This window comes from Chanos chanos, chromosome 3 (assembly GCF_902362185.1).
Source record: "Chanos chanos chromosome 3, fChaCha1.1, whole genome shotgun sequence".
NCBI lineage: Eukaryota > Metazoa > Chordata > Actinopteri > Gonorynchiformes > Chanidae > Chanos > Chanos chanos.
The window spans coordinates 22466415-22491458 of NC_044497.1; the positions used below are offsets into that span (position 1 = coordinate 22466415).

Sequence of the window (25044 nt, forward strand, 5' to 3'; positions counted from 1 at the left end):
TGTTACATTCTGCTCAGTGTAAGTGGAGCCTGGTACACAGTAACACCATTCTGACTGGGCTTCACTGTCCTTCTCCTCTACCTGTCCCTAAAACACACTGAAAAGCATGTCATTATTCATGAGGTGAGAGTCAAATCTGTTATGGTGGCACTTGTAAGATGCTTATCTCTCCTGTTGCTCTTATCCTTTCAGTAATGCCTGTATCTGTTTACAGCTGATTGAGACTGGTAGTCAGGGCACCTTGGCGTGAACCCCCTGAAAACCATAGTGAGAATCTTAAGGCAGTTTCCATGCCAAGAGAACTAATGCCAGTGTTTGAGAGACAGATTGTTCTGCCTGTGTCAGTGTATCTATGTCAGATTTAATGGACGTCTGGCTGCGGCTTAAGTGGGGACAGTCTCATAGTTCTTAAGGGAGAATGCTGCCATTAGACAGCACTTAGTCAACACCTTGCTCTTCTCCCTCCTCTCTCTGTGGAGGAGCAGTATATCCACTTCTTCACAACAACCTACCAGCACTGTAACCCTTTAACAATGTACAAACATGAGTGGCCAGCAGAAAAAAAAAACACAGCTACAAAAAGCAGCCAAAACATTCCTTGAAATTTTCCTTCTTTCACATGTAAAACCAATAAGAAGATTTGAAGGTTGTGAGTTTTATTAATCTCATTCCACACCTTCTTTCTCTAAAGATGAAGACTGAAATAATCTGTATCGTTATAATGTCAGCAAATGGTAATTTGTATAACCTGGATAGAGAATCACGAGTCGAGCATTTGAGTGGAGACACTCACCATATCTACTAAGTGACTTTGTGAAGGTGGAGGAGTTGGAGATGTTGTAGGCAGAGTTCTGCTTTGGAACCAGGGCGATGACAGATCCGTCCGTCACCTAAAGGAAGACAGAGTCACACCAAGTGAGTGTACGCCAAAGAAAAACAGACTGACAAATTAAGTACGTCTCAGACTTTCTGATGTATTAAAATGATTAGATTTTCTACCATTTCAGCCCCCTGAGAATGATTTGGAAGTCTATTTTGTGTCAAGATAAGACAGTGCGCTGGCTTTCTCTGACTTGTTGACCTACTGATCCAGATTTCTGACCAAATACATCTGAATGAGTGTTTCAATAATAGTGCAGTATCTCACTTTTTGTATTTAATATTGAAATCAAACTAGAATTGACACTTGCTCTCTCATGTGGTACTTGCGTCGCACTTGAAAAGGACCAATCCTTCTACAGTTTATTACGATTGCTTAAGCACAATTTTGAAAACAGGGCTCATTTTGTAAAACACTACACACAATTCACACAACCACACACACAAGTAGCAGAACACCCCAGATCTTTTCAAAAAATAAACCTTTCATTCAAAACTATACAGAAATTTATAAAAACTGAACTTTGTCACTGCGTGGCACACACATGGTTCATACGATCCAATTTTGTTTGAACCAGTTACACACTGCTGTGCTCAATCTAAAACACTTTTAACATTTCTATTTTTCTAATGATATAGTCTGGGTTTGATTTTTTCCTGAGATGTTGTGAAAGTAAAGCACATGAATATATTGACCAAACACAACACACAAGAGCAGTACTGCACACTGATGAAAATATTTTTTTTCTCTCTACATTGAAAATCAGTCAATACATCCATGCATTTCCAAAGGTGGCATTTTGCACTGAAAATCAGAATAGAACATATTCTATACAGAATATAATACATACCATAAACGCAGCAAAAACATTTGTGTAGACAAAAAAGAAAGCATGAACTGAAAAACAAAACAAAACAAAACAAAACAAAAAACCTAAGCACCATCTCTTCGCCTAGCTGGATCTGGCCATAGCACTTCGTCCACATCACAGGCTATTTCCTCTCTCATAAGACAGTGAGGGAAGAGTCTTCTTAGATGGCGAATCCATCCTTGCACAGACCCTGCACCAATTTGGTCACAGGCCTCCTCCATGGCTTGAATAAGGAGTATCCTGAAATAGGGCTGAAGATTGTAAACCCTCCACTGCCATGCCGAAAAAAGCTCCTCAATGGGGTTGAGGAAAGGAGAGTATGGTGGGAGGTACTGGAGTGAAAATTATGGATGCTGATGAAACCAGCTTTGGACCAGTGCAAATTGGTGGAAAGATACATTGTATCTAATCTGCTCTGCATCCATTTGGTCTTCTGCTGTGACAGTGTTGTGTAGTCTGTCCAAAAATGTGAGTATATGGGCTGTGTTGTAAGGACCCAAGTTGGCATGGCGGTGGGGGACCCCATCCTGCATGATTGCAGTGCACATTGTTTCTACCACGTTGGCTTGGGGCAGTCAAAATATCTTTGTGGCCAATGTTCCATTTTAGTTGAAGACCTGTTGCCTTTTTATAGTGCTTATGCCTGATTTGTGAGCTTACAATTAAGCACCTAAGTGTCTGTACACCTGACGGCCATGTTTGTTCAATTGGTTCATAAGTGTGGAATTTTGAAGTGCAGTGCCTTGAAATGGCAAAGAAGTGACATCATGTTAGATTTCTGTGTCTAATGTGGAGAAGTGTGTGTAGTGTTTTGAAAAAAGTGTGAGGCTGAGAATGTGCTTATAGTTGTGCAGATCTGGTCTGAGGTTTTGCTGATTGAGTGTCAGGTTTCAATGTGTCTTATTTTTCATTTTAGTGTGTAAGCAATCGTAAAAAAAAACTGTAATACACATCTACAGACTTCTGAGCTCAGATAAATCTAATTAAACTAACTAATTAAAAATACCACACAGGACTTTTGGCAAAAACACACTACATCATTCTGTTTCATCCTCTGCTACATTAATTAGACATACCTGATAGTGAGCGAGTGTGTTCAGGCGTTTCCAGTCACTGTCGATTTTGGTGGTGACATCCTCATCCTGTAGAATGATCCTGGCCATTCGTCCCTGCCGCCACTCTGCGACCCCCAAAAATACACACGACAAAATTCAGCCTCCTCACTATGATAATGCAGACTGTATTTATGAAAATACATGTGCTGCTGCCATTTCGAGCTCAAACTCCACAACCTTCAGCAGAAACATTAAAACAGTTCTTAAGGTTCTGTTCTCTGTGTTCTGTGAAAAATTTCCTACAAATGCACTCACTGAAATATTCAGATATTTCTAATGGAAATAACAGAATTAAAAACTAGAGACAAGAAAACATCAATCAGCACACTATTTTTCATATGCACAAGATAATAGAGTGACAACAGACAGACAATTAGATCAGATAGACAATTCAGGAAGAAGAGATACAGATGGTTAGCACCAGGCAGCCTGCAGAACTGTACAGAAGATTCTGTCTGTGTAAAAATGGGCTGTTTAAGGTAAGCTGATTCTCAGGTAGATCAAAGAAACAGGTCATCTGATAGCTGTCACAGATAAATGCACTGGTAGACTAGCACAACATTCAGAGTTGTCTGTGAAGATTCTCAGTCATCCAGGTCATAGTTACCAAGCAGGGTTAAGTCAAGGGCAACTGGACTTGGTTGTAGATTCTTGAGGACGTTTCACCTCTCATCCAAGAGGCTTCTTCAGTTCTGACTGACTGGTGGGGAGTCCCAGGTATTTGGTGTCGGTCTTTCGGATGGACCAAGGCAGAAGGCAGAAATTGGTTCATCTGAAGGATGCTCACATCAGGGAAACAAAACAGCCTCTAAATAGACGCATGGCTCAACACAGGAAGGCCAACTCCTCAGGTCAAGACTCAGCAGTGTACCTTCACCTGAAGGACAAAGGACACTCCTTCGAGGACAACAATGTGAAGGAGGCCATCTATGTCAAAGTAGAGCAACCATCACTCAACAGAGGAGGAGGTCTACCACACCACTTATCATCCACCTACAATGCTGTCCTTCATCCCTGCCCAAGAGATTTAACAACCATTTACACCTGGCCACAGGTGACTCCAACGACCTTAACGACGGTCGTTGAAACTACCTACTAAGCCACATAATGGCCTTGACAACAACCCCACAAAGTTGAAATATCTGGGACTCCCCACCAGTCAGTCAGAACTGAAGAAGCCTCTTGGATGAGAGGTGAAACATCTTCAAGAATCTACAACCAAGTCCAGTTGCCCTTGACTTAACCGTTCTCGGATAACATTCAGAGTTAGCAACTATGGGAATATATCCACAAACAGGGAACAGTATCATTCCAGCAGCAAGCATAAAACTGGACTTTTTAAACATCTCAGCTTGCTCCATTAGCATTATTCATGCAAGATCAGTGAAAAATATTAAACACATCAGAAAAAATGACTGACAGTTACACGTATTTGCATTAATTCCTTTTTTCTAGTGCAGCCTGATATTCCTGCAAATTTTGCACTGTGCTTTAGAATCAGTTAGAGAGAACTGGACCCAAAGTATTCATGAAATATAGATGTTTTGCTTTAAAAAGACAAAAACTGTTGTCTTGCATGTAAGAAAAACATTTTTGTTTTGTTTTGTTTTGGGGGTTGTTAATTGTTGAGGTTCAGACTCCAGACACTCTTTTGTAATGATGGTGACAATGGCAATGATGATGATGATCGGGAAAACACTCTTGGGTTGGCTCAATAAAAAATTCAAAATGGCAGAAAATCAAAGCAGTTTCTCATGTAGACTCTTGAGATGAAGTAGTTCATCATGAGGGGACCTATTGAAATAAGTTACACAACCGCACATAAAAGAATGCCAGATATACTTGTTTAAATGTTTGTATAATGCTATAACACCCACAATGGCCAACTGACGTCAAATCTTTTACAGAAGTACGAAACCAAGAGGTCAGATCGACTGTTGGGAAGCTGGGTGACGTCAGATGAAAGCTGAATGCCTGGTAGCAATTATGTATTCTGAAATAATGCTGGTTCATTGTAAACATTGTGGGGACTTAAGCCAAGACACAGAATTTATGCAGTTTTTTAAAGTTCAAAATTGCTTTGGTTCATATGGAGGCTGGAACTCAAGAGATCCTTTCAAGCCCAACAGCACTGAAAGCTAAGTCCACACAAATGGCCAAGTGTTAGTTTGAAAAGGTGAGTTTAAAAAAATGTGTATGCTGAAAAATACACGAATGTAAAAATGATCAGGGTGATGAGGGAGTTCTTTGAGACACTCCAAGCAACACAGTTCTTTCATGCGGCGTAGTATCAGGGTAATATCCTCAGTATCAGGGTGGCACAGGTCCCCTCCTGCCCAGTTTACAGTAGCTTAGATGACTACAATAGATGCTTAGATGCTCATTTGATGCTCAGATTCCAAATTTCCCACACAGCCTTCTTCCTCTTGAAGAACACTGCAAACCTAAGAAACTGCTCTTCCTTCATGACACAATCGATCTAATCTATGTCTTTATTTTTTCAGGACTGGACTACTGCAATGTTCACTTATCTGGAAGCGCAACAGGTCACATAAGTCACCCTCAAAGTTTAATTCCAGAGTTACAATTATGGGCCATGTGGTGGTGTGTGTTAGTTGACTCTATGTTGATGGGTTGCTGGTCTGTGTTAGTGACCTGTGTGTTGCTGGGGTGTTGCTGTGACCAGCCACGGATACATGCATACATGTACATTTATCACTCACTCTCTTACTTTCGTTCTCTCTCTCTCTCTCTCTCTCTCTCTCTTTCGTGTGTGTATATTCTATATACAACTTCGGGGTCTCTGAAATCACAGATTTCCTACTCACCCCTAGCACTCTTGGCCCCAGGCCCTGAACACACATGATGTATAATTTTAGATTTTTTGTGCTACCTGCCAGATGAAGCTTCTCCAACTATCTACCAAGGTGAACAGTGGCCTGAGAGCACCTCTTTAACCCTGCAGGCCAGCTCCCTCACGCACATACACTCCTAACCCCCCTCCTCCACACCCCCAAACCCAGCCCCACATATACAGGCCTTCACTTTTGACCCTTGGTCTCTCTGAATGTTACCTACGTCAGCCAAAGGGACCTACCCTTTTCTGCTGTACTATAAAGACGCTTTGTGACAATGTCTCACGCAAAAAAAGTACTGTGCCAATAGAGCTGTTCTGATTTTATCTGGATTATGACAAAGGACTGGGAAGACTCAATTCCACACTCTTACCTAGATCCATATCCCCAGCCTTGGGTCTCTGCGAGTACGGGCTCCCTTTGTAGACAGCGTCTAAGAGCTTCTCCTTCACCTGGGTAATGGTGTCACAGTTGAGGCACTTCACAGTCACCTCAGGAGCATTCTCATTCTCTGGGTTCACACAGTGGAGCGTCTGCAGGAACATCAAAGACATGTTTATTCTCATTCTGCTAACAGCTGACGCTCAGTCTACTGTATGCAGGCTGCAGTTTTGTCACATGTACACGTGAACAGAACACTTACACTCTCATTAAAGCACTAGTGTGTACACAGAAGGAAGATTCTCTGGAGAAGCGGTACTGAACTTTAAATGATATTCTTATGGGCGCACGTGTGTGTGTGTGTGTGTGTGTGTGTGTGTGTGTGTGTGTGTGTGTGTGTGCGTGTCCGTGCGCACAGCGGGAAAACATTTCACTGCCATTGTCTTGACATTGTGTATATGATGAATGAAAATTTGAACTTGAACATGTATGTGTGTGTGTGTGCACAGCAAGAAAACATGTCACTGCCACTGTCTTGACATTGTGTATGTGCCGAATGTGTGTGTGTGTGTGTTAGTTAGATAGACTTTATTGCCGCTGGGGGGAAATTCTTTTCCACAGCACTGTACATAGGGAGAATCAACATCACACTATCGACATCACACTGTACACACATAGGTAACATAGATGCATAGACACAACATATAGCCAGGATTCTTAGTTCCTTCTGCAAGTCATCCTGTTTAGGACTGCTATGGCTGCGGGTGTCAGGCTTTTGCCAAAACGAGCCCTTTTGCACCTCGGGGACCTGTACCTGCACCCAGAGGGCAGTACAATGAAGTGGCAGTTAAGTAGGTGTGTGCTGTCCTGTGCTATTGTGATTGCGATGCATGTGATGGCCCTACAATTGATATCTGAGAGGTTGGGTGTGGGGAGGCCTATTATCTTGGGAGCGGTATTGGTAATGTGTGTGAATTTGGCACGGTTTGTAACAGAGAGCATGTTAAAGAAACAGGTGGAACAGCATAGCAGGATGGGCTGGACAATACTCTGGTACAGCAGTAGGAGGAGATGACAGATTCCTTTGTGTGTGTGCGCGTGTGTGCGTGTGAGTGTGTGTGTGTGTGTGTGTATGTGTGTTTCTGTGTGGGTCTGTGTGTCTGTGTGTGTGTTTCTGTGTGTGAGTGTGTTTGTGTGTGCGTCTGTGTGTGCGCGTGTGTGTGTGTGAAAGTGTGTATGTGTGTGTGCGTGTTTCTGTGTGAGTGTGAGTGTGTGTTACTGACCAGGGTCTTATAGTCAATCTGCTGTCTGATGAGTTTGTCTTCACTGAGGGAGTAACGGGCCTCTCCTGTGATTGCATCAATGGGGCCTTTCTCCATCTGCTGCTTAATGGCACAGTACAACATAAACAGAGGCTCACCTGCACACTCCTGAACACAGACAGAGAGAGAGAGAGAGACAGCGAGTGAGAGAGAGAGAGAGAGGGAGACAGAGATAGAGAAAGACAGAAACAGAGAGAGAGGGAGAGAGAGAGAGAGAGAGAGAGAGAGAGATTTTTTTTGAGATTTACATTGCCTTTAATACATTAATTTATCCATCTTGATTGTGTCCATATTAAGTGATTCCTCCCCCAACCCCCTCCCCTACAGAGAAAACCCCACTCCATCCTTCCCCTTGCAACCGTACGCACAAGATATACATTCTATTGTTCATAAGGAGATACAAAGCTCTTCGTTAACAACAGAACACAACACATTTTAAACACACCAAGCATTCAAAAAAGACCTCAAATTATTAATAAGTTTAAAATAAGCAAATTCCACTCTAAGGCGAGCTGAAACCAGACATGTAAACATTGTAACTGGGTCTGTGAAACCCTCCCTCTTTATTCTATTTCTTCTTGTAAGCCAAATAGCCAGTTTAGCCTGACCAAAGATAAAATTCACCAGACACCACTTAAACTGCTGTACAGAAGTGTACCGTGGCCCCAGTATAAAGAGTCCAAAAGTGAAAGTTAAACCCAGTTTCTCTGAGAGAGAGCGAGAGAGAGAGAGAGAGAAAGTGAGAGAGACAGAGATAGAGATAGAGATAGAGAAAGACAGAAACAGAGAGAGAGAGAGAGAGAGAGACAGAGAGAGAGAGAGAGAGAGAGAAAGAGACAGAGACAGAGATGGAGACAGAGACAGAGAGAGAGAGAGGTGGCCAATGGTTTCACTTGTTTAAAGATTCTTAAAATAACAGAAAAAAATATTTTAGCACAAGTGACTTTCTTGACAATGACAGACTGAGATTTTCTACTGTGTAAATTTGTCAGCAGTATCACCATAAGGAGGGAAATTAAGAAATGAGGTAAGTCATGTTTCAAGACTGCTTTCAATTTGCTCTGTAATTTCTCTTCACAGTGAATGATCAAAATGACATTTGTGTTTTGAATATTGTTTGATGTCTGAGACACCATTAACAGCACGTTACAGAAACAAGGTGTCAAAAAGCTTTAAAACAATAACACCAGCTCACCAATCAGTTCAGCAATTACTGTCCCCCGCACCCTATACAACTGCTCTGGGTGAGGAGTTTAAATCCAGGAGGGTTGGAGTGGTAGCTGACAGAAGACAGAGGGGCAGGGTATAGACTAAAATGAAAGGCTTACAGATCTATGGTGAAAAAACACAGATGGCTGCTAAGGTACAGAGAGAAACAGTTGAGTGAGAGAGAAAAGAACTAGAACTGGGTTATGGTTCCACTTTTGACAGTTATGCTAATGTAAACATTACTGCTGGTGAGGGAGGACCTCTGATGCTGCTACCCTAGTGATGTCTACCTCTGATCGACAAGGCTGAGCTGGACAGAAGGCGTGTGGAACCTCCCGTTACTCCCCTACTCCCATCCCAGGGAGGCCAGACATTTTCCTTCCTCCTCTTCCTCTCCTCTCCCTCCCACCATATGTTCTTAACGTCTCTTCAGCATCTGCTCTAATTAAGCAGACAGCTGCTAACAAGAGGGAACACACATACATCACTCCCAGAGACCACTGCTGTCTCGTGCATGTCTGTGAAACGAGCTCTGGTCTCACATACTGCTTCATTATGGCTTCTGCCAGACTTTTGCCCACACATGAACCAGCAAACAACAAACTATATGAGTCTTACACTGTGTCTCAAATGGGCTAATGACCACTGACAGAAAAAATATCCTCTTGAAACACATTTTAATGCTCCTACACTACTCAGTACTGCCACACTAGTCAAGACAATGGATTCCTTGGGTTTGAGTTTAAGCCACTTAACTAATTGGACTTACCTCTTGATGTTGTAAACCTTCCATGTATGAGCCTTGAGGCTGCTAAAACATCAGTACACATGTAAACTATCCCTACTCACTGGAGTCCTGCAGCATAACCCCAACTCCCCTGTGAGACCAATGCGGATGAATGCCATATAATAGCTGTGTGGATGTATGTAGTGATGAGAGTGCAGTGTAATGTTCCTGCCTGGATTAGCACTAAACTCATAGGCATTATACATTAACTCTCCATCTGTTGGGCTTGGTTAGTATATCTCCAGTGTTTGAGTCCCTTGGGCCAAAGTATGTATGTATCAGAGAATGTCCAGAACAACCTTCTGTGTAAAGAAAGGCAGATCTCATGCACTCTTATGTAATCCTGTCAGAAGCAGGACTTCAGCTTTAGGACAGCTAGGACATTCTAATCCTTGACATTATTTTGTGAGAGAACAAATACATACCCCATATCATATCTGGTCCACATGATTTCCATGTATCAACAATTCTTCATGCTCAGTAGCAGACTGGCATGAGTGAGTTTTTGCTACAACTATATGTAGTGTGAAAAAGAATGTAGTGTTCTTGCTCAATTCTATGGCTTCCCTCTCAGATTGATGAGCAGTGACAGTCGGTGCTCCAAAATCACTGCTAATGTCTGCTCTACTTGGCATAGGGTTAACACAAACCTGAAAACTGCACATCACCACAGTGACAAAAGTTCTGTTTTCAGCAGGCTGGTGATCCTGATGATCAGCTAATCAAGGGCATTTGCACATGGCCGCTAACTGTCTTCTTAATTCCTTCAGAAGTAGTAAAGGTGTGCTTACTTTTCCCCCATATGACTTCTGCATTTTGCCCTACTTCTGTTGAATAAATAATGACATAGTGAAATTTGTTGCGCGTTGTCTACCAGAGGCTAGAATTGTCTAATTTTACAAGTCAGTCAGGTCCAGATAATTGTTATTTACGTCCTGATTTATGCCTCTCTTTCACTTTTTCATCCTTGAAAACGTAGAGGCCATAAGTGTGTGCTAATTGTACAGTCACTCAGAAATATGAACTGTACTAAAGATGTATGAATTTGCAAAAATTGATTAATGAAGTCAGTGAAATCTGCTATAGACAAGACAGTGATGTTTGCACTGCTGGAGCACTATCAGGACCTTTAACATTCAAATTTAAGGTCTAAATATTTTATATATATAGCTCAGATGTGAATGGAGAGGAATACAAGTTAGATTACAATAAATAGACATTGACAGTGAAGATTTGTAACAACTGGCATTGTATTTAAAGTGGATAATGTAGCACTTGTGGCTGCAATAATATAGTATTAAAAACAAGACTTAATTTCAACAATTATGTGACATGACATATTTGACATTAGTCTGACCACATTATAAAAATAACAGTTATTAAATTACGACAATGTGTTACATTATCCCATTTTTTTTATAACATTATCAGTTTGCACAAGATTAATTTTTAAGAACTTGTAGAGAATGGTGAAAGTGCTCAGAGTCGCCATGGTAATACTGATTGTGAGGTGTGTCCTTCTGTAACTTCTATTCATGTTTGTGTTTTCATGACTTGGCTGCCTTTTGGAAGGGGTTATTTGTGAGGCGTTAAAGGTTTTGAACCCTTTTTTTTTGTTTATTTCTCAGCTTTCAGAATGATTTAAATTCTACATTTGTATTTTGAGCGGCTGACTCAATTTTGGAATCCTTAAGAAGTGAAAATGCTTTCGTTCCTGTGTCTTCTGTTGATTAAAATTCGTTCAGTGGGTGCTGTGTCTCTGCATGATTGCATTAATGAAACCAAAGAGCTCCTGTGGTTTTGAGAGAGGAAGAGAGAGAGGGAGAGAGAGTAGAATGGAAGGAGGCAGAGAGAAGAATGGTAGGGGGAAAGAGAGAGACAGAGAGTGGAATGGAAGGAGGGAGAGAGAGAGTGGATGGGAAGGAAGGAGAGAGAAAGGGAGAGAGAGAGCAGAATGGAAGGAGACAGAGATAGAGTGGACTGGAAGGGAGGGGAGAGAAAGGGAGAGAGAGCGGAATGGAAGGAGATAGAGAGAGAGTGGACTGGAAGGGAGGAGAGAGAAAGGGAGAGAGAGAGAGAGAGCGGAATGGAAGGAGTGGACTGGAAGGGAGGAGAGAGAAAGGGAGAGAGAGAGCAGAACGCAAGGGGATAGAGAGAGAGTGGACTGGAAGGGAGGAGAGAGAAAGGGAGAGAGAGAGCGGAATGGAAGGAGATAGAGTTAGAGTGGACTGGAAGGGAGGGGAGAGAAAGGGAGAGAGAGAGCGGAATGGAAGGAGATAGAGAGAGAGTGGACTGGAAGGGAGGAGAGAGAAAGGGAGAGAGAGAGAGCGGAATGGAAGGAGTGGACTGGAAGGGAGGAGAGAGAAAGGGAGAGAGAGAGCAGAACGCAAGGGGATAGAGAGAGAGTGGACTGGAAGGGAGGAGAGAGAAAGGGAGAGAGAGAGCGGAATGGAAGGAGATAGAGTTAGAGTGGACTGGAAGGGAGGAGAGAGAAAGGGAGAGAGAGGAATGGAATGAGGGAGAGAGAGAAAGAGGAATGGAAGGAGGTAGGAAAAGAGGCATCCTGTGGTTCAATCATGCTCTGTGAGTGGCACTACAGGGTGAAAAACAGAATGGAGGGAGAAAGGAGGAGAGGGATAACAAAGGGAGAATGTCAAAAGAAGGACAGAGGGAGCGGTGGAAGACACAGAAGCGATATGAGGTGATGGAGAGATTTAGGGGCCAATCGGGACCTTTAGGTTAAAGTCTAGAGTCAGTCTTATAGTCTTTCCACAGAAGTGCGTAGAAATATATTGTTACAATAACTACATAGATGTACATAACTAACTCTAGGGGTTCTTGGGAAAACTGTATTTGTTTGTGGTAGTTTGTGTGTGTGTGTGTGTGTGTGTGTGTGTGTGTGTGTGTGTGTGTGAGTGTGCGAGGAGGATAATACAGACAGACTCTCTACAGACTGCTATATACCTTTAGAAACTTGTACAGGAGGAAGGTAAACCAGTTTGTCAGCATCTTCTCGGCAACAGACTCCGTTCTGAGGTAAAGAGGTAAGAGAAACAGGACAAAGACTGAGTAATGAGATATAAAGATGTTTTATTTCACATGTTGTTAGGAGAGAACCCCCAGAAGATTGCCCCCTCTAACAGGAGCCATAAACAAACAGCCCTCATTAAAACCAGACAATTACAGTAACTGTGCAACTTCTGTTATTAATTGCCAACATGTCACCTGGTGAAGACCCCCCCAAAGGATCAGCAGAAAAGGAGCAATTAATGTTCTTCATTTTTAATGGACTTCACTCCTCAGCTGGTGAAGGAGTGCTTTCCACTTGAGTCCTTTCTATTATTCAGCTATACATGCAAGATTTACTAATGCATATAACATCCAAGCATATTAGTTATTCTCAAATCATATTCTTATTGGGAAAAACAGAGAGAGTGAGGTGAGCAAGGGTGAGGAAGGCAACAGGCTTTGTCAAGGAGTTATCTGGTGTATGTGAATTATCAGGTGTATCAACATTATCAGGTGTGTGTGAATGTGTCTGTATGTGTCCTCCCTTACCTCCTCAGTAAGAGTTTGGGGTGGTTCTTGCTCTCTAGGTTCTTGTCAATAAGGTCAGAGAGCAGCTGTTTGAGGACCCCTGTGGCGTACTCCATCTCCCCCTGCAGGGCTGTCATGATGAGGGAGGCCACGTTGCCACGGTCACGCATGGAGAAGGAGCGCTGGGCCTCCAACGTACGGATAAATGTCAACAAAAAGTGTTTCTTGGTCAGGAGCTGCCCAAAAAGTGTGAGAGCCTTCTCCACATTGGCCTGGACCTGTTGGGAAGTGGAGAGGCAGTGTCAAAGGTCTGAGAGAGATAACAAAGACTTCAACAGAGACAGTTAGTTACATGTTACACTCTTGTGGGATTCCAGCCCCAGACCAGAGATTTCAATCAAACACACACATCTTAACAAACACAAAACAAATAGATAAATATGTAAATATGTAAATGTGAAACTGGATAATGTGTAAATGTCAATCAATATATGACAGTCCAACAGTAAAAACACCATTCATACTGACTTACAATACAAAATCCAAAGTCTTTTTTAAGAATTAAAATTCATTTTCCTATGCTGGCTCCTAAAGGGCATATTAGTACCAGTTAACTGAGAGCAGGCACCCAGAGAGCCCAGGGTGTCGCCCAGAGAATGGCCAGTCATTTCCTGTTTCTCCCTTGATTTACATACATGCATTAAAGCAGGACCGAACCTTTTTCATAAACACCATTCTAGGACACACATTCCAACCCCTGTGGCTCAATGAGGCCTAACCTGTAGCTACTAACCTGTATTAACTAACCTGTAGTGCTCCATCAGACTTTTGAAAGGGAGTCTCGAGAACACACAGAAGAAACCTCAAATTCTTTTTTTGACTGACACCCAAATGAATTTATTATGCCATCACGACAGAAGGAAAAAGTGAAGGAGAAGACATAAGGATGAAAGAGGAGAAGAGGAGCTCAGAAGAACTAGAGGGTGCAGCAGGACACAGACACAACCCCAGCATCTGGGAACAGAGAGGCAATGCATGACCCTCCACACACCTAAGGGTGGAGCCTGTCACATTTAATCATAGACACACAGACACACATGCATGCACACACACACATAAACATACACACCTACATGCACACACACACACACACAGACACACACACTACAAGTTCTTTCTAATATGCACAAGATAATCCAGTATACATTATGATTTACAAATTATGTGATAAATTACAAGAGAAAACAGACACAAGCACACAATGAAATCAATGAAAAAGCAACATAGGCTCTGCTTCCAACTGCAGCCTCAGAGAAATCCACCTATAAGAATTTCAGCGTTCACTCGTTTATGATGCCTCACATTTCACAAAAACCTGACACAGCCCTACTTCCTCAACAGCAGCTAATAAAGTGCCTCCATTTCTCTTTGCGGAGCAGAATGAAATTTCCACAGCCTCTTGGGAAGAGCGATTGTATAGCCGCTTGCTTTGGGGCACAGAGCAACACAGAGCAATAAAGGCCTGCATCATGTGTTCAGACACTTGATTACGCTGGGGACTGGGGGGCAAATTCTGAGGAAAACAAACCCCAGACATAACAATAAATATATGATCTACCCTGCAGGCTGGAGTGTAGGCCGCTGCTGACAGGCTCATGGAAATGAGTATACTGCTCCAGTGACGCTGTGCTGAGGCTGCTCTGTCCCATCTGGGCTGCTCAGTCACAGAACCTAACAGTTGTGTTTTATTTTTCTTATGTTATGAAAGGGTCTGATCAGGCCACAGGGCGGGACTGTAACAGCAGGGACAGGGACCATGAGTATGGGATATAGATGGTCTCCCTCATGTGTGCTATGAAGATATTGGCAATGTGAGACAACATTTGACAATATTTCCATTTGATGTCAACCAGCATCATAATTAAGACACCACACAGCCTACAGTACATCTGTGTGTTCATCTTTATTGAATCCTCTATGGTGTAAGTAAGAGGAATGTAAAACCTCTGAAATGGTAAAATAATTGGGTGAAAAATATTGTGTATTGTCCCCAAAAATGGGTGATGTTAAGTTAAGGGTTGCAGTGGACACTAAGGTGCAGTAAACATTCAGACTGGGTTTGATTACATCCCTACAAACACCCTGAACCACACCCTCCAAATACAGTAAATGCACCTCCTGAGAAACATGTCATTCCCCAAAAGCAATACTATCCTACAAACATTTTAACATTTCTTATTAGAGGCATTCCTACATGAAGAAAAGAAAAACAAAGAAATAACTTCTGAACCATGTGACAGCCTGTAATAACCCAGTCATCATGCTTATTAAGACTGTTAAAGAACCTCTGCCTTGTTTTATATTATTTTTTAAAGAGACCTCTGAATCTCATGTATTTGGGAAGTGTAGCTCTTTTTTTTTGGCCATGTGGTGTCCTCAGTCTTTGTTTTGTGCCTGTTTAGTTCATTATGGATGTATTGTTTTCACCTGTGTCTTGTTCTGTCTGTCTATTTAAGCCTCTTGTTTTCTTCAGTTCTTTGCTCAGTCTTGAGTTGTTACCTAGTGTATGATTCCTGATCAAGCCTTGTAGTAAGCTCTGTGTGTTTTCTTGGATTGTCCCCTGTTGCTGAACCTCTGTTTTTGGACTAAGGTTCTGCCCGCCATTTTCTCTGGATTTGATACTGGATATCTCTGCTTACTGGTTTTGACCTCTGCCTGGAACTGTTTACTGATTTTTGCCTGACTCCCTTGGATACCTCTGCCCTGATTCACCCATTAAAAGAATCACTTTAACTGCATTACTTTTGCCTTGCTTTCTGAATTTGGGTCTTGGACTTGGCACCAGGGTAAGGCACTGGGCTTTCAAGCCAGAGCCCTGGGTTCGATTCCCAGGTCATATGTCACACTAAATGAATGTGAAATTGTGGTGCATGTGGTGCTGTGACAGTGTACTGACCCGTACCTCCATCTCCTTAAGCACAGGGTGGTCTTCAATGCCAGGGAAGAGCACACGCATGGCGTAGGTCCTGTAGTCCAGGAAAGGAATCCCTGCACCATCCAGCTCCTGTGTCAGCTCATGAATGTCTGTCTGCAGCTCTGCAAATGCTGCCGGTGGAAAACAGAAGAACAGCTGAGTCACACGAATCTATCCACAGTCACAGTGCTCTGAGGGACCAAACGCTGCACATAGTCACAATGCTCTCCATGAATTAAATATACAGAACTGTGAATCCCTAACCCCTAAGAGTCAATACAGTCAAAATGATGAGTGATAATGCTTAAATAGTCACTGAGGAGTGTGAGACATGTGAGTGAAAACGTTTGAGTTTTAAAACCTGCTCCCCAGGCATCTTCCCCAGACAGAGACAAAGGCTGAGGTTATGTAAACTGGAGCAATATTGTGTCTGTCAGACTGTTTATCCAATCTCTGACTAATTTGGTTTGCTTTCAAATGCAGCAAAAGAAGGGGAAGAATGCACAGCACAAAGTTCATGGGAAAAGAAAGTCAATTAATTGCATCAGTGAGTAATTAATAAAGAAGGCAAGTTTTTCATGCATAATTTCCTCCAGCTGTTACTCCTTGGTGCAGTCCACTGGGATGCTGACAGTTGAACAAGGAGCTCCTTTTCTGTGTAAGGCCTTTTCTTCTACTCTTAAAAATACAACACAAATATTATTCAAAAGAAGTACTACTCAAAGAGGACCTTGGCATCCTCTCAGAGAACATGTGATGAGTCCTTTTTATTCAATGTCATTGCTGCTTCTGTTTCCTCTAAATGCTGTTGGAAAGTGGAACAAAAAAAACTTGAATTGAACCTGATCTTGAACTTCAATTTTGACCATCGTTTTCAGAATAATTCACACTTGAAAAATGATACGTTTTCATGAGAGGGCATAAAGCAAAGATGGTTTTGGGCTTTTCATTAAAATTGTGAAAGGTTTACTGATGTTGTGTCAAAACCTTTGAACGTTCTGTCAACGTCAACAAACGACGAATTTTCTTAATTGCTTCCATCCCCCTCTACCCAGCACCTTCCCAAATGCCACTTTCAAATAAACATTGGATTTCAGTAAAACACTGAAACACTTATTTCAGAAAGTGCTTAAGTGGTTGTTTTTCTTTTCTTTGTTGTCTGCTTCTGTTTCTGTCCATGCACTGACCTGTTACATAGGTAGCTGTGTTTTAGCCCTCCCCACTAGACCATTCCTGCTATCTGCACTGGCACCAGATGACTTGTTAATTAGCAATTAGCTGTGTCTCTGTTTGTTTGTTTGGATTATAGTCCTCTCCAACGGCCCACATCATGGCTCAGTAAGCTCCCAAACATCTCAAATCCTCTTCACCCTAAGGTTGGCACTTGTTGGTACCCACCCCTCAGCTGCTCTGTGCCCTTTCACTTGGCCCCGCCCTCCCATCTGTCTGCCACTCTGCTAGATTTGGCTGGCATGTCAGAAACACTCCAGCAGGTGTGGTCATGGGTGGGAGCACTGTCAGTGTCTGATTTGCCCCATCAGCATATTCAGCAAACACTTAACGGCTAAGCTCAGACTGGAGATGTATTTGAGACTTACATTTCATATATGCATACAGATATATTTTAGATATTTGTGAACAGAGGCAGATCTTCCAGTGCTGAGGCAGTTAACATTGCTTAACGGTCTCCTCTATTGCTGAACTATGCAGGTGAAAGGATTTGGGGGAACAAGAAGGAATTAGAGAGCAGCCAGAGTTTATAGTTGTGCAGATAGCACAGAGGGGCACAGATGCATAATTAGTTGCAGATGTACGCCTATATTACATGTGTGTGTTACATTATATTTATACTATGTTTCTACTACCTCTTATTATTTATACCACATGTCCATGTCACATGTTTGTATTACACATATTATATCATGTTTATACTACATTTCTTATTTGTATTACTTTCATTCATATCTTCATTGACTATATGCATGTTTATAGTACATGCTTACATTATATTATCCATATCTGATTGCCAGGATGGCGGTCACGCGGCTTGCCCCTGTACAAGCTCTGCTCCTGGGTCTATACCTCTGTCTACATTGTGTTAAAAAGTTGTCATGTCTATCCTTGTGGGGAAAAATTGCACTAAACACTTTTTCCCTTGTGGAAAAAAGAGTGCTAAAGTGCACCTCGGAGAAGTGCACTTTTTCTTTTAAAAAGTGTACTATTAATGCCCACATTTTAATCGTACTTCAGTGTGTACTAAATGTACTATTTTGGAACAAGTTATTTGAACTTAAGTATATTTAAGTTATATTTGATTCAAATTCTAATACAAATTAAATACACTAAAGACTACTTCACTGTATTATTTTGGGACAATTTAAGTAGCACTAAAAAACAATTAAGTATGTACTTCAGGAAGATTAAATAAGAGTAGTTGTAGTACTCTTTCAAAATACTTTTTGGATGTGTTAAAAAAAAGGTATATATACTGAACTACAACTTAACTGTGTCTATATTACATTTAAAAGTCACTGAAACACTTCTAGGGGTGGCATGGTGGCACAGTGGGTAGCGCTGTTGCCTCACAGCAAGAAGGTCTCAGGGTCCTTTCTGTGTGGAGTTTGCATGTTCTCTCCATGTCTGCGTGAGTCCAAAGCCATGCAGGTTAGGTGAATTGGAGATGCTAAATTGCCCCAGGTGTGAGTGTGTTTGTCTGTGTCTGCCCTGCGATGGACTGGCGACCTGTCCAGGGTGTTTCCCTGCCTTTCACCCTATGAGCACCCTCCAGCAACCCCCACGACTCTGATTAGGATAAGCGGCTCAGATAATGAGTGAGTGAGTGAAACACAGATATGTATCACTTAAGTAGGACAGAAGTATATTATTTAAAGGTGTAATGGTTCTGAAACATACAAACGTGCACGGTCTCATGTCGCAGTTCCGGAAGACGGAACCACAATCCCCTGCCCACTCCCACAACCCCAACTCACTCCCAACCACTACAGGTGCAGCCTGTTGCGCTTGCATTACATTACTAATGTAACAAAATTCATTTTTTATTTCACAATTAACACTATAACACATGTAAATCATGAAATAATTATTCTATTTAAAGTTAGGTCAAGCTCCATATTTTATGTTAGGGGTGTAAAGGTACACATATTTGGTAAACAGGATGTTCAGATCAGCGCGCGTTGTAATCCAAGTGATAATAGTGTAGCTTTAACTATGCATGTTATGTGCATAACTTTTTTATGCTCTGATGGCCAGTCGACTGAAATGTCAGCGAATTAAGTGATACTTGGCAAGATACAGTGTGCCCTCTCCTATATTTCTGTATCCAGAACTCAGCTTCCTCTCTAATTCCATAACGGAGCCGTAACTTAGCAACTGAATTAGCTCATATTCAATGATGCAGCCTTGTAAGTATGGCGACCACAAAGCCAGAGCTTGAGGACCCTCCTGTATCCTTTAGGTCTCCTGTTTGGGAACATTTCGGTTTTCCAGTAAACTGCAGTAGCAATGGGCAAAGACAAGTGGATAAGACAAAGACAGCATGCCGGCATTGTTCAACTGAAATCAGGTATGTTACTGGCAGTACGTTGAACATGATTACTCATTTGAGAAGGCATCATCCAAATGTGAATATCACCAGTACAAGAAAAAAACAGTGGAGAGCAAACTGATAATTATGGAGAGTTTGCCATTGTTTACAAGTTTTTACAAATTTACAAGTTTACAAGTAAATTCATAATAAATGAAAAGTAATTTCATGTTTTGCATGTCTTTTTTCACTATACTGAAACTGTACCGAACCATGACTTCAAAACCAAGGTACGTACCAAAACATGACTTTTGCATACCGTTACACCCCTAATATTACTGATCTCAGAAAGTGCATTTCCAAGAAACATGTCCCAAGCATACTTTCAAATAGCATTCTTCTAACAGCTATGCTTATATTCACGTATATCCAGTGGGAGCTACTATTCCTCGGAGAGAATCAGTTCACAGTCTTGGATCCATATACTTTTTCAATGCTACCTGCAGAAATACTGGCCACAGACAACACACCTGGCTACCCAACCTCCTGGAGGCATAAACCGGGTAGGAGAAGGTGACGTGCTGGTGTTCCCTCCAGGTTCAGGAGGAACCTGTACCGGCCAGCACTACTAGCACTGCTGCTGTCTAATGTCAGATCTCTTCGAAACAAAATAGACAAATTCCTCCTTCTAATTCAAACCCACAAGGACTACAAGGACTGCTCAGCCATCTGCCTAACTGAGACTTGGTGAGACTACATTGTGCCAGATCAAGCGGTAACACCACCTGGATTCTCATTCCATCATGCCAACAGGTCAGCCAAGTTATTCATGAAAACCAAAGGCGGTGGTATTTGTTTTATGGTTAACACTGGTGTACCAACACTACAATGCTAAATAACTCCTGCTCCCCGCACTTTGAATACATCAGTGTTAGATGCAAACCATCTTACCTTCAAAGAGAGTTTGTTTCAGTTGTTATGGTTGGTGTTTCCATCCCTCCGACAGCTAATTCAAACATAGCAATCAGCAAATTAGCCACCTACATCTCCTCTACGGAAAATTCTTACCCCGACGAGGCAGTCATTGTGCTTGGCAACTTTAACCACACCAACATGTCTACCGAACTCAACTATAAATAGCAGGTGTCATTCCCCAGCAGAGGATCTAACACACTCGGCCACTGCTAAGTTACAATTAGTGAAGCTTATTGTTCATTCCTGAGGGCTTCACTAGGAAAGTCTGACCATACAATGCTGCTCCTAATTCACAAATACAGACAGAAACTTAAGTCCATCAATTCAACATCCAAACTCGTCAAGTCCTGGACCACTGAAGCCACCGAAACTCTGAGAGACTGTTTCGAGTGCACTGATTGGGACATATTCAGTGCAGGTGCTGACAGCCTCAAGAAACTCACTGACTCTGTGACACCATATATCGATTGCATGGAACTGTGCACCCCCACCAAAACAGCCATAATAAACATTGATTGACCAAAGACATTCAACTTCTACTCATGAAAAAGAGCTTTCATCATTGGAGACAGGGAACAATACACTATTGCCAAATATGAGCTAAGGTCTACAATCAGGAAAGCCAAGTCAAACTATGCCATGAAAGTGGAACAACAGATTGCATTAAACGGTACAAGAACCATCTGGAAAAAACTAAAGGTGATGACAAATTACAAAAAATGTCCCTCCCAAACACCTGATATCGGTACTGACCCCCCAGACAAACTCAATGAGTTCTATGGGAGTCTCCAGCCCCACCTTACTCCCCCCCCATTACACATTCTAACATCTATGGTTATGAAGTCATTTGAGCGTATCATCATCACTAGAACACCTAGACTCACCCTGCACCTACGCCTGCATCCTATTCATTGACTTCAGCTCGGCCTTCAATAAATAAACCCGGTCAATCTCTTGAATAAACTGTTGGACGTGAACACTGACCCCTGTATCTGCTACTAGATTTGGACCTTCCCGTAAATGTAAACTGTAAATCTCTGTGATCGCACACACACACTATGAACAGTGAGCAGTGAATTTGTCCTCTGCGTTTAACCCATCCAACACACCAGACACAGGAGCAGTGGGCAGCATTCCTTGCGCACGGGGGGTATTGGGGTTAGGTGCCTTGCCCAAGGGCACACAGCCGTGGGTGTCGGAAATCAAGACAGTAACCCTTTGGTCACAAGCCCGATTCTCTAACCTCTAGACCATTGTTTCTAATGTTTCGCAGAACAGGAAAACATTAGCCTCCATAGTCCATTGTGTTTGTGATGAATAAACAAACTTGAACTTGAAGTTTAAGGTTAAAGGACATGAGAGGTCCCACTTAGACCTATGGCTAAGCAAAAGGACTACTGATGTCCATCAGTACATAATTAATACATCTGTCACTGGAATAAAGTCACAGATTACCAATGTTTTGTGAGTGAGGAGGGAAGAATAGGTATTGTATAGAGGAGTCTAAATTGAGAGTGTATCTCTCTGTCCTTGGACATATTCTGAAGGAAGTATTCGACATCGCCACATCTCATGACACCTGAGCACTGTTAATTAGCTGTATTGTTGTTTGTTAGCATTGTTAAATTAGAGGTCTGTTAAAACCTCTACTTTTTTACCCTGTTAGATCATTAATCGATAAACAAAGACCAAATTAGTTTTTGGCCACTCATCACATGAAAAGAGAATTTACAATAAAATACAATAAAAATAAGGGAAGGCTGACATTGTCTGGGATTAGATGTCTTGTCTTCATTCAGAGAAACAGCTCTGGTACTGGGATAGAGAGAATTGCCATGAAAAAGCAATGTTACAAAAAGGGAAATATTTTAGTTACAGGGACATAGATGGAACTAGCATTTTTATTTACTACAACAGAGAAATATTCCATTAAAATGGAATTCAAGCAGTTTCTAGAATGAACACTTGCTTACCAGATAACAATAACAATTTCTGTTAAATGGTGGCAGTTTTACATGAGTCAAATTTCTGAGGCTCTTCACTCCATGGAGTTCTGGGCTTATATGTAAACACCATTAAATTAAATAATTTAACTAAATTTTCAGCACTGCAGTCTCTTCACTCTCTACCGCTAAAAGCTTTTTTTTTTTTTTTTTTATATACCTGGGCTCTGACTAAAATACATTAATGATTATATATTACACCCATATGTGAAAGAACCACTAACCCAGTGCAGAGGAACCCAGAGATAACATGCAGTACACACACTGTACCTCCTCTGATCAGTTCACATAACAGTAGCCAATGCAAAAACTGTGCACATACACGTTTAAAATAATAACCATAAAATCCACCCTTTCTATCCTTGCTGTATGCTGGGAGATCTTATAATAATGTTCTCATTCTGCCATTCATGCACTGCACTAACTGGAGACTGATTCCTGTTCCATTAGCAGTTTCAGCTGGCTGGCTACGGACTGCTTTTACACCTGCCTGACAAGGTCCTGACCCCTGAGCTAGTCAGACTAAAATAATGACAATTAGTCCCACAGTGTTGCTCTGTAGGTGAGCAGAATCTGCCATGAGGAGACCCTGTTCCTGCCATGGGGAGACCCTGTTCCTGCCGTGAGGAGACCCTGTTCCTGCCATGGGGAGACTCTGTTCCTGCCGCTGTCCCTTGTTCTGCTGAAAGGCCCAGTGATCTGAAGCCATCACCATGCCACACTCATAATGGCCATACATCGTCATGGTTACAACAGAACAGGGAAACGATAACAAAGAAAGATAGCATAACATATGCAAAGGTAAGATGGACTAGTTTGAAATTCACCAGTATATCATAGATACTGGGAGAACTCTTTGATTTAGTGTCAAGACATTTTTTTTTACTGGACACCATATTTAAGCTATACACAGATCAAAATGTATACATCCACACATGATGAGCCCTGCAAATGCCAGGACATTGGAAGGACATTGTACAGTTGTACACTTATCACTTCTATGAGAACATTTCTCACCAGAAAACAAAGACTGTGATTGTGTGGTCTGGAGCAATGCAGCAAATGGCTGACAGCAATGACCTCATCAACAGATGAAATACTTTGACTTCACTGAAATGTTGAATCAAGCCAAAGCAAGATGACTCTAACACAGGGTAAACTAACAAATACACCAAGGAGGATATGATATGGCCAAATCACAAGACAAGCGCGTGCATTATGTATGCTGTCAAAAGCTCTGATATGAATTGTACAGTCCCTCTCAGAGTGTGCACAAAAACATTTTAATCCTGGGTTAAGCATATCAGTCATTTTTCAATCCTTCTACCAAATAATAGAACAGTGAATAATTGGTTTCAGTTTTTAAAATGTTTAACTCTGGATAAAGCCATTTGCTCATTTAGATTTGCAGGTTCCTGATTTTATTTATTTGTTTTAAAGCTGGAAATTACAAATGCTTTGAAAAATGAAGGGAGATGGACTCTGCCACATGTGATACATAACTATTATAACCAAGTGCACAAAATTACTAAAAATCATAGCACTGTCGAAGACGCTGGAAAAAATGTTGCATTATGAATTTTGGTCCGAATTGCGCAGCTTTGCTTTCAATGACAAATCAGTGACAGATGCTCCAGCTGGTCATAAGTCACTGTGCAGGTATCACAGAACGGGCCAAGAGAAAGGGAGAAGGAAAGATTCAGACAAAAGGAAAGTCCTCTACTCAATTCATGATAAAGACAAGTGTGAGCAGCCATACCTTCCTTACACTCCAGGGCGACTCTGGACTCCAGGTTATCCATCTGTAGCTGCAGGCGTTTGAGGGTACGATCGGCGTCGCGGGACTTGCGTTTGTAGGCGATGAGGACGACAATGATAACGAGCAGCAGTAGACCCCCTCCTCCTCCGATCCCGATAATGCCTGGTAGAGTAAGCAGGCTGTCCGAGTAGATCCGCAACATGCCAGGAGAATACTCAAAACCCCCTGCCCGGATCTGCACATACACACACACACACACACACACACACACACACACACACACACACACTCATTAGGTTACTTAGTTATGAATAATGTAGGTAGGGTGTGGAAACAGTCTTACGAATGATATTTCCTGTGAGGAGCAAAAAGTAAAAAGCATAACATCTGCATGGCACGTTTGACATAAATCTCACACAATAAGACATGTTCATAAATCTGACATGCTAATCATATGCACCAACTTTAGCAACGTAGCAATAAAATAGAAAGGAATAGAAACTGATACTAGAATTAGACACTGATCCACTGAAAAGTTCAGCTAATCAGTATTAATGTATTCTCCTGTGTTATTACTCTACTACAACATATTTATAAAGGCATTATAACAACATTAAAGGTGTATTATATAAGATTAATCTACTGTGGGAAAGCCCATATTTATTACAGTAGCCAAACAACTCCATGCTAAATATAAAACTACACAATCTAAACAATCTATATAAACTTATGAATCTCACACTAAATGTATGAAAAAAAGGTCCCTGACAGCTGTAGTGCCAATGGTGTACATACATTACAGTTAATGGTTCAGCAAGAATATTAGGCTGAA

The 25044-nt window shown here is 41.7% G+C and overlaps 1 protein-coding gene across 1 annotated transcript in view; it reads right to left on the minus strand.

Moving 5' to 3' along the window:
• Positions 1-25044, minus strand: part of plxna1a (plexin A1a) — a 173685-nt gene that overhangs the window by 5485 nt on the left and 143156 nt on the right. The window contains exons 19-26 of the mRNA XM_030767657.1: positions 24213-24447; positions 15920-16062; positions 12979-13235; positions 12385-12451; positions 7386-7532; positions 6095-6254; positions 2828-2931; positions 794-890 (exon numbers count right to left, since the gene is read on the minus strand). Of these exons, the coding sequence (XP_030623517.1) occupies positions 794-890; positions 2828-2931; positions 6095-6254; positions 7386-7532; positions 12385-12451; positions 12979-13235; positions 15920-16062; positions 24213-24447 (1210 nt within the window). The remainder of the gene's footprint in view (positions 1-793; positions 891-2827; positions 2932-6094; positions 6255-7385; positions 7533-12384; positions 12452-12978; positions 13236-15919; positions 16063-24212; positions 24448-25044) is intronic.